General features: G+C 46.5%; 1 protein-coding gene across 1 annotated transcript in view; it reads left to right on the top strand.

The window, feature by feature from the left end:
- The first annotated feature begins 2227 nt into the window (after positions 1–2227).
- The window catches only part of EIF4EBP2 (eukaryotic translation initiation factor 4E binding protein 2), a 57584-nt gene continuing 48477 nt past the window's right edge, over positions 2228–11334 (top strand). Inside the window, exon 1 of the mRNA XM_063961452.1 lies at positions 2228–2556. Coding sequence (XP_063817522.1) covers positions 2424–2556 — 133 coding nt within the window. The 5' untranslated portion in view covers positions 2228–2423. The remainder of the gene's footprint in view (positions 2557–11334) is intronic.

Raw genomic sequence — 11334 nt, 5'->3', positions numbered from 1 at the left:
AGTCATCCTACAGGAGAGAGGGATCCTGTTTACTTACAGATGTTTTATGGTGGATTCAGCATTTTTGCAATTTTATTTGGTTTAGTTCCAGACTGAATGTTTCATTACTGTTAAGCTTTCTCTCCTCAGCCTGAAGTAATGTGCATATTCAGTAACTAGTATGCAATAATTGGTTATTAATAATATATCAACATAACACTGGAATCTATGTTAATATATTATTAACAATCAATTCAATGCATAAGCAGCTGCCTCACCCAGATACACTGCACACAATCAGTGCAGCTGAAATTCTAGCTGAGCCAACTCCCAGAGTACTGAGTGACTCCCTCCCTGAGTCACCAGCAGCACTGATCTGCCAGCACTGAGCCTGAGCCCTGAGCAACTCACTGATTCATGTGCACTGTGTCTCTGCAACTGCAATACATTCAAATAGAAATGAGTCATGACTCATGTGTCGAGACACTGACTCGAGACACTTCACTGAACTGAGTCATGTGTCTCAACTCAGTTCAGTGAATCACTTTGCCCATGACTATTCTGGACATATTAATGACATAGGTTCTGTGGCTGGCTGACTTCAAGACTCCATTTCACCTGGTTTTAATCAGCCACAGATCCTGTGTATTAATATATGTCCAGAATTAAAGGGATGAGGTGGTAACCTTTGCACCACCTGATTTTCATGATCCTCCCGGCCATTCCAGGAGAGTAGGCAAGTATGCACGAGTCCCTTACTTTGCCAGAGGCGCCCAGACCCTACAGGCACCCCTGGGCTCTAGTACAGCTTTTGGGTCAGACCTCCAGCGTCCCGGTAAGCATCGTTACCCTACCCTTACCTTCACCACCACTGACGAATACCCTCCAACTGTACCTTTTTGGCAGGTACAGTACCATTTTTATAGTCTGTACCGATTTTTGACTCTCCAAACCATCATAACTGTCATTGCCAACACTGGTGGGGCAACATTTTTACTACATCCCTATCCGCAGTCAGATTAAGGGGGTGCAGGGCATACTGTACCCCGGGTCCCCCTTTGTCAGGGCCCCCCCGGCCAGAGCACACCAACATCACTAGCTTTCCCTCTTAAGCTGCAGCAGAACCAGCAGCTGGAATGCGAGGACAGTGGGGGTCATTCCGAGTTGATTGCTCGCTAGCAACTTTTTGCAGCGCTGCGATCAGTCACCGCCCACGGGGGGAGTGTATTTTAGCTTTGCAAGTGTGCGAATGCTTTTGCAGCCGACGGCACAAAAAAGTTTTTTGCAGTTTCTGAGTAGCTCTGGACTTACTCAGCCGCTGCGATCACTTCAGTCTTTTTGGTCTCGGAATTGACGTCAGCCACCCGCCCTGCAAACGCTTGTACACGCCTGCGTTTTTCCAAACGGTGCTGGATGATGGATTTAACGAAGAACCCATTCGCACAGTCGATCGCAAGGTGATTGACAGAAAGAGGGCGTTTGTGGGTTTCAGCTGACTGTTTTCAGGGAGTGCTTGCAAAAACGCAGGCGTGGCTGAAAAAACGCAGGCGTGGCTGGGCGGGTGTATGACGTATAATCCGGACACGAATAGGCTGAAGTGATCGCAAGCGCCGAGTAGGTTCAGAGCTACTCTGAAACTGCACAAACTGTTTTTGCTGAGCTGAAGTGAGCGACCTGCTAGATTGAGCCTGCATGCAGGCTAAATCTGGCACCGGCGATAGCGATGCACGGCCCAGTGCATACACACGACTGATCCGTGCTTAAATTGTAAGCAATCTAATCAGATTGCTTAGATTTTAAGCATGGTTCTGTCGGTGTGTACCCCCCTTACCTTTCTTATCAATTATATGGTTCAACACAAGTGAAGACAGTCATATATTAAGTGGGAAGTCCAGGTAGAGAGCATTTTGTCCCTCCTGGAATGTGACATGTTGGGTGGAATGCACAATTTAACAAACATCCCCACCTTCCATCGGGACCTCCCTGTCTCAAGTGCCCGAGGCACTCTCAAGGCTAAATCCGGGCCGGCCTATCTGAGGCTGTCCTGCTTCCCATACACCACGCCGTGTGCAGTACCTCAGTTTCCTGCACGTAGCTGTATGGAGGCAGCCCAGCGTAGCAACGTTATGTGGCCCCCCACGTAGGCGCCCAACCCCGGCCCCCTGTCTGTTGCATCAGCCCCCGGCGCGGCCTGTGAATGGTTAAGAATAGGCGGCTCTGACTTCATTTCCTGGCCCCGCTCCCTGTTCTTCTTCCTGGCGCAGGCACTGAGCTGAGGGTAGGGAGAGTGAGCGAAGAGAAGTGATAAAGGCGCAGCAGCAGCCCAACCTGCCCTCCTCCTCCTCCCCCCACCGCGCCGCCGGCCCCTCCCCGCCTCTCTCTCTGCCTTGCTGCTGCTTTCTTTCTCTCTCCCCACCACACTCACATTACTCCAGGCCGGGAACATGTCAGCCGGGCACCAGCACAGCCAGAGCCGGGCCATCCCCACGAGGACCATCCCCATCAGTGACTCCTCTCAGCTACCTCATGACTATTGCACCACCCCCGGGGGCACCCTTTTCTCCACCACCCCTGGAGGTAAGTTTCGTGTGCGGCCTATGGTCCTCCCACCCACACCTGTGTTTTGCTGCGGGAAGGTGCAGTGCGGCTTGCACGATGTGCCCAGTTCCATGAGGCAGGGCGAGCATGCGGTGCACCTCCCATGTGCCCTGTGTGTAAGGGCAGTGGGCGCTTTGAGTGGGCGCTTTCTGCAAGCTCAGCATATGCAGGCAATAGCCTCCATGGCTGCTGATCTGAAGGTATGCATGCTCCTACATGCAGATAAATGGTGAGCAACTTCCTGCCTGCCAGGTCCATACACAGCTGTGCAGGCCAGCACTGTCCTATTTTCCATATACACACACTGGGCATGCTGTGGGATTGCATAATACGCTGCAGGAGGGGGTGGTGGGGCTGCCACTTGCATTCCTCAATCACTTTTACTAGTGTAACTGACCATCAGGTTAAAGCAGAGCATATGTTTTCAATCTGCATGGAGGTAATCTAGATTCATAATGCACTAATATTCCCCATCTGAATGATGCCAGGAGGAACCCATTTACCACCAGAATGGCTTGCGTCACCCTGCACCTAATGCACCTGTGCTTATTGCATGCAATAAAAATGTAGCCCAGAAAACTATTTTTAGCTGCTATTTTAATGTAAACCTACTATGTCAAGAGGGGTACACATGTAGCGATATTTACTTCATTTCTAAGCAATCTGACTAGATTGCTAGGAACACATGGCTCCATGTGTAGGGGTGCCATCGCCGGCTCTAGATTTGGTAATCCAATGAGATCGCTCAGTTCACTGCTGGGTGAAATGAGCGCCCCCCCATCTCACTCAGCACACATTGTGCTGTGTACTGAGTGGGTGAGAGATGTGTGCTGAGTGGTCTGTGCTAGATCGCTCAGCACACATCTCGGAGAGAAATCTCCCGTGTGTACCCGCTTTAATGTTAAGGAGTACCTGCATGTAATAATCAAAAAAACACTCTTGGTAAAAACCCAACCATAATGCTATTCACTAACATGTTAAAGTTGTGAATAATTGGCTGTAAATTTGCACTTTTTCCTATGGTATAACTCATGTTGCAGATTATGGGCATAAATACCTGTGACATTGATCCCATGTGATTGTTCATAGGCAATGTGTAGTTTGTTAATGTCTTCTAGAAGCCGTGAGCATGCTCCTGTCAGTCCACTAATACCACTTTTCCATGGTAGATGCTAGAGCAGGCATGTCCAAACTGGCCCTCCAGCTGTGGTGAAACTACATATCCCAGCATGCACAGACAGTTTTTCTGTCAGAGAATGCTAAAGCTGTGTCAGGGCATGCTGGGATGTGTAGTTTATCAACAGCTGGAGGGCCGCAGTTTGGACATGCCTGTGCTAGAGCCTATGGGCTATAGGACCTCTGATGTCAGGGGGAGGAGCAAGATCGGTGGGATAGCACATTCACTCCTCCCCCCGATGTCAGAGGTCCTTTCTCCAACTTGGTTCTAGCATCTACCCTTTCACTAGCCACGTCAACAACTGGGATCAGTACGAGATCCCGGCGGTCAGGAGACCGATGCGGGGATCTCGGCGAGCGTAGCGTGTCCGCTCGCCATGCTTTGGTCCCAGTGGCGACCTTCAGTCCCCACAGGGTTCTATTCCCCTCCGGGTGGTGGCGTGGATCACCACCCAAGAGGAGTAACCAGCCGGCAGTCAGGACTCCGACCGCCGGTATTTCTGCTGGTGTCGGGATTCCGGCGTTGTTATTCTGACCGCCGGGATCCCGACAGGCGGCCAATTGCCTTCCCAACAACTATTCCCTTTAGTGAACTGGTGGCGAGCAAAGCGGAGCAAGCCACTGAAGCATGGTGAGCGTACATTTTGGGACCCATGTTCCAACCTTGCTCCTCCCCCCTCTTGTCACGAGTGATGTGGTAATGACGTCAGAGTCTCTTTAGCCTTGTAGAATTTAGCCATAACCCCTTTTCGACTGCCACAATAACCCAGGTTATTCCCTGGGTTCAGTTACCTGGGAACCAGACGCAGGTAATGGTGCAGTGTAAACAGGTGACCTTGGTCCCTTTACAAGCCTATGGAGAGCCAGATCACAGGTGCTTGGAGTTGATGTCATCTCCATGTGCCGACAGAACCGAAAGACTGCACAGGAGTCAGTGTGATTGGGGTCTGACCGGAGTTGGAACAATGGGGTAAATGTATTAAAGTGGCACGAAGCAGGCGATGTCCCCCTGAGCACACTGATGCACTGTGTCTCCTTCCTGGATCGGCTCCTGTGCGCATGTGCGGAATCTCGCTACTCACGTAAGATCCCCAGCGCAGTCCGGAGCCGACACCCACCACAGCCAGCTGTGCTCTGCTGTGGGGTATAGGCATCAGCACTATGCAGCGACCAAAATCGACAACTGCAGGTGTCGGAACGGTCAGCGATGTGGACCGCTCATACACTGCCCAAACATATCGTCCTGCTTATATACGCCCCTGTCACGAGGCACAGACTGCGGCTATCATACATGGGGAGCTATATCAGCCTCCGTCTGTGTAGTGAATGGACGCCACACTCATGAGCGCGGCATCCATTCACCCTCACCGCAACACCGCTGTTGTCTGCATAGTAGCGCAGACAGCAGCGGAGACTGTGTGCACCCTGTCCCCCAATCTCCCAACGGCACACAGGATGCTGCGGTTGGGAGGCTTTCCCATAGCTGTAAGCTGGGGTCGGGTTGGACGACCTGGGTTACCCGTTTATACTGCCCCTGAACACAGGTTCGACTTGTGTTCCAATCTGGTTGAAAGCTGGGTAGGCTTGACCCGGTATATCGACCTGGGGTTTTTTGTTTTGTTTTTTATTATGGAGCCATATACAGACTTCTGACCTGGGTCGATCCTGCAATAACCTGGGCTTTTGTCTTGGTGTAAATGGGGTATAACGCAACACCAAAGATCTAGTTAATTTCTGTATAACACATTTAAAAAGGTTAAAATACCTAATGTTTCAGATTGTTTCCTGATGTGTGTATACATATATAATTATATATATAATAAAAATCTGTACAATGACTCATTTCTGCAAAAAAAAATACACCCGTTTGTCAGGCATTTCTTGCCATGCCTTCAGGAATACTTGAAATTGTAAACAAGGTTAGGGAAGCCAGCACAGCCCCATGACTGTTGCACAATGGGGAGGGAAAGAGAGGGGGAGCCAACTTAAGGTGGCATGACTACATATCTTTAATAAACAGCACTTGACAGCACTGCAGCACATGAAACATAAGGACAGCTTGTTTTTATCTGAAGTGTGAATTGAATCTGGGACTTGGCCTTGTTTTCTTAGAATACATGGCAATTGCAGTACAAAGTTATAACATTCTTGGCTTCTTTAGTTATCCCCCCTCCCCTTTGCAGAATTTTTGGCTTCGTCTCCTGACTCGAGGAATGTTACAAAGTGCTGCGGCTGTGTTCCTGATCACAACAGTTCTAAAAAAGCACATTTTGTTGTGTTTGGGTTGTTTAACTAAAAAAGCTGCTTACGTGACTTCATTTGCATTGTGGGCAGGTCTTGCAGCCCAGGTTTTTGGAGAGCTGTTAGGCAAATGGCTGCTGTCAACAGCACCACTAGTATGTAATCATTTGTAAAGGTCACCTAGTGAGACTATAATTGCATTGTGCAGAATTTAGTCCTTTTTGGAATAATATTCTGTCTACTGATAACTTCTGGATATCTGTAAGCCTTTTAGGGAGTGTAAAATCAATTATGTGTTTTAGCTACAAATTTAGAATAAAAAAATAAATTTTGATTCGCAATTAAATCTGTATCCATTTGAGATAGTCTTCCTATATACTCTTTATTGAATGCCGACATTTGGCTTGATAAGCAAAGAGGTTACTGGTAACCTTCAGTAATTTAGCTCTTTATGATCGGCTATGCTGCCAATGGCCAACCAACCAATAGAACACTGATAACTGGCATTTTAATGCAGTAATGAAAATGTGGCAGGAGTCACCATGAGACCAGAAGCCCATTCCACATGGATAACATCAGTGTCATCAAATTACTGAGGGACCACACGTAATCGTTGGGTGAAAACCTGTGTTCTCAGTAGGTGGGGACATTGTCCTTCTCGATGACATCCTTTTTGTCCGGAAGAATGGTGAAATATGGGAAAATAATAACTCTGTGTCAATCTTTAGCGATTGGCCCTGACCATGCTTTCTGAAGGAATGCCTGCACCCAAGTCATACTGGAAGCACTGTTCCAAACACCTCTTGCACTCCTCAATATATCAAGAACATTTTAAAGGATCTAATGCTTTGTTTTCCTCCACTGATCGGTAATCCATTGCTTGCGCTATTTACACCACTGAGCGTGTAAATGAAAGTTGTTAGGTGTGATGAGTGGTATGTATACTGTAACCCTTTTCCCACAGCCTAATCCTAACCCTCCTGCTGCTTTCCAGTTTGGAGTCCCAGCACAGGTCAATCAGCATTCCGCGCAGTGTTGGGATTCTGGTGTCAGCATTCCGACTGCTTGGATGCTGAACGCCGGTATCCTGAACGGATCCTTTTGACAGGAACATCTTTCAATAAAGAGAGAGTGAGACTGCCTGATTGTTGTACCTTCACCTAAAGAAAAATTTGAGAGATTGCATCCTGGAATGATCTGGGTAATTCTCCAGAAAGTGAACATAAAGTCCCGTGCATCACACGCTTTTATTTTTTATTTTAAACTGGTCTGTTGTTGTTTATATGAATACTTAATTGCTTCATAGCAATGCCTTACCCTAAAACGTAAGACCCACTAAAATCTTGGTATTTTGGACAATCGCCCATCAGCTTCTGTCATTTTAGAAAATGACACTTTAGAAATGGGTTGGTATGAGCAACTTACACAATTTATCTCTCTAAGCCTTAATAAATTTCCACTGTAGTCTTTCTTTCTCTGTTCTATGTGCCCTGTGAGTCCATGTTGAAATATATTCCTGGATTTTCACATGTCTAAAAAGCTCAGAGGCCTAGTCCTCGGAAGAAAAAATATGTGCTGAGATCAGGATTCCAAGCTCTATATTTACCCCAAAAAAGTAATGGAAGTGTGGGTGTTAAGGCCTATGGTCTATCTGCTCTAGAAAGTCCTAATATTGATGTTACAAATTTTTATGTATCATGGGCCTAATTCAGTAAGGATAGCAAATTCTGCTAATCATCAGAATTTGCTATCCTTTTGCTCGCATGCTTGGGGCCGCTCCCCCCCCCCCCAGCTACAAGCAGGAGTCCCGGCGCCATCTTACCTGTTGCGGCGGCTGCGTGTGATGTCATGCCACGGACATGCCCCCGCTCAGCACGCACAACCCACTGTTCGGGTTTCCCCGCAACGCTTCGTTTCCTCCCTGAGAACAGAATGTTGCCGCCCCGAGACCGCCACTGCCTGGTTGACAGGCTGAGGTGACCGCATTTTTCCTACTTGAATTAACTCCCATGCCCGTTATCATTTATATGGCGCCACAAGGGTTCTGTAGTACCTAACAAAATACATAAACATATGAGCAAAACAAGACAACAATGACTTGCAGTAAAGGAAAATGTAGGACAAATACATGGTATATTACATTTCTGCATTAGGGAATAGGAAACAGGGTGGTGGAAACCAAGAATTAGGTACCTACTCTAAATGGGGTTGGCTAGTTTGATTAAACTTTTTGCGTACATGTCAACGGTATACAGCTACTTAGGGGTGTATTTATCCAAGCATGGATAGTGATTAAGCACTTTTTTTTAAACACCCTGTAAAATGAGAATCTGATTGGTTAGGGGTCGTCTTCAGGTTGCCGACAGCCGGCATACTGACAAATGTTCTCCCTCGTGGGGGTCCACAACTCCCCTGGAGGGAGAATAAATAGCGTGGCGCGTGCCACCGTGCCCGCAGCGTGGCGAGCCCGTAAGGGCTCATTTGCGCTCGCCACGCTGTCGGTATGCCGGCGGTCGGGCTCCTGGCACCTGTATGCTGGTCGCCGGGAGTCCGGCCGTCGGCATACCATAGTACTTGATCGCTCTCCATGGTTTGATAAACCCACTTAGCATCCAAGTTTTACCATCCAACAGAATCCCATAGTAAAAGCCAGTGGGACAGCTCTGTGCAGCCATTTTTACCTAGGTCCCCATGGTTATTCTCGCATCCCTACACAAAAACCAGACTTGTATGATGCTGCTCTTTTTATTCTATAATTGTTTTGTGACCCTCATTACATAAGCAAATTGTGTTGTGTTTTTTAAACATTCATAATTGGTATAGCTTAAAAGTGTAAGGGCATGCACAACAAATGCCTTCAACATTTTACAGAAATATGCACTATGCTAGAACTCGTCTCATAGCATTTTTAGGGCAGTTAACGTGTGATAAAATTTACACCTATGCATGACGCACAAATGTACAACATAAATGCCTGTTGCTGCTAAAAATCTATACACTTGCCCAAATGTCTTCTTTCCCTTTTAATGCCTGATCCACTGGCAAATAAACAATTTCTTTATCATGGGGTTTTATCCTGAAGTGTTGTTCAAGAGCAAAGCAAATATTTTGATGGTCACAAAGACAGACTTGGTAACGATTTTATGTTACATGGCAGGCACCCAAATAATGCCTCCTGGATGCATTTCCTCTTAACACTAATATTTTAAACATACTGTTTTTACGAAGCCTGTCTGATGCAATCTCTTGTGGTAAGATGGTTTGTGGAGCGGTCTTCTGCAACACATTTGTGCACCACTCCAAAAAAAAAGTGAATTACTAATCTAATGTGTTTACATATCTGTGACGGGTGGGTGTCAATCAGTAAGGCTCTGTACAATCTAGGACGATGTGTTCACAATGTGACATCACTAGTGACAAGGGTGGGCATTCGGCAGCATGGCCCTCGTTTGCAACATCACCTGTTGGACCTGCACGTAGGTCCGACAGGTGTGCATACACACTAGACAATGTGAACGATATCACGTGTGATCCGGTCGATATTGACCGGATCCTATGCAATATCACCTAGTGTGCACGTACCAGTTATAGGCCCTACACACTGGGCGATATAACTAAATGATATGAACGTTCTCATTCATTAATGAACGAGAACGCATTCATATCGCTCAGTGTGTATGCACCAACGATGAATGATGTGCGGCCCCGCGCTCGTTCATCGTTGATGCCCCGTCACTTGTGCATGCAGGCCAATATGGACGATCTCGTCCATATTTGCATGCACTGCTATGGTGCCGGGTGACAGGGGGAGTGAAGAAACTTCACTACCCTCCCCCCCCCCCCCCCACTGCCGCCAGGTCGCCCATCGGCTGTATCCGCCGTTGGGCAGCTCGGCGGCCGCTCACTAGGTGTGTGGGGTTTATTACCTATAAGTAACAATCTACCTCCTTGTCAAGAGAGTGTATGTGCATCTCCCCCCCCCCCCCCCCCCCCAAAAAAATAAAAATAAATAATAATACTAAAAAAAAAATTATATATACAATGCACAGGTCTTTAAGAGTCGTTATTCTCTGTAAGCTTCAGGAACTGGGGATAGAAAGCAAAATATGCACTTGGGTTAGAAACTGGTTGGATAATAGGGAGCACCGAGTTGTGGTAAATGTAACTTTCGAATTTGACTAAAGTACTAAGTGGTGTGCCACAAGGGTCTGTACTTGGACCACTATTGTTCAACTTTTTCATAAATGATCTAGCAGTAGATCTAGAGAGCATGGTGTCAATTTTTGCGGACTGTACCAAACTGTGTGAGGTTATAATTTTGGAGGGTTATGCGGAGTCTCTTCAGAACGACTTATTTAAACTGGAAGCATGGGCAGCAAAATGGGGAATGCGGTTCAGTACAGAGAAGTGTAAGGTAATTCACTTTGGTAGCAAGAACAAAAATACCGCTTACATACTAAATGGGGTAAAACTAGGGGCATTCTGTACTGGAAAAAGACTTGGGTGTTCACATGGATAACAAACTTAGCAGTAGTACCCAAAGTAGGATTGCAGCAAACAATGTATTAGCATGCATAAAATGGGGAATTGATGCAAGGGATGAATGTGTGAGGCCGTGTCTTGAATACTGTGCACAGGTTTGGCCACCATACTTCAAAAAGAATATCCTGGAACTAGAAAAGATTAAGAGACGGGCGACCAAATTGATTAAGGGGCTTGAGACACTAGAATACGTGGAAAGATTTGATAGGTTAGGGATGTTCACAATGGAAAAGAGATTAAGAGGGGACATGAGTAACATTTACAAATATATAAGGGGACAATACACAGAGCTTGCGGAGGACTTGTTTTTGGTAAGATCAACACAAATGACATGTGGACACCTGCTTAGGTTAGAGGAGAGAAGATTTCGCACACAGAAGAAAAGATTTCTTCACAGGAAGGACAATACGTATTTGAAATTCCCTGCCTGAGAGAGTAGTAATGGCGGACTCGGTCATCACTTTTAAGAATGGGCTAGATCAATTCCTAATGGATAAAGATATACAGGGTTATGGTGGGTAGATCACGCTTTATAGTTGAAAGAAGAAAAAAAAAGGAATGAATAGAATGCCAGACATTCACAACAGATAAAATTAGTCCTAAAAATAATAGTGTAGGAGCCCACAAATAGATTGAACTCGATGGACAAATTGTCTTTTTTCAACCTCAGAGACTGTTACTATCCTCGTTGTTGTTATTCTCTGTAGGAAGTCATCATGCTCCAAGCAAATAGCACATGTAACAGATGCTCAACTTTTGGCTCTGTGTACATCATCAGCATAAAATAATTGTTTACTT

Source organism: Pseudophryne corroboree, chromosome 3, assembly GCF_028390025.1.
Source record: "Pseudophryne corroboree isolate aPseCor3 chromosome 3, aPseCor3.hap2, whole genome shotgun sequence".
NCBI classification, from domain to species: Eukaryota; Metazoa; Chordata; class Amphibia; order Anura; family Myobatrachidae; genus Pseudophryne; species Pseudophryne corroboree.
Note: the sequence above shows the minus strand (reverse complement) of the source record. Positions and strands in the feature narration are given on the sequence as shown.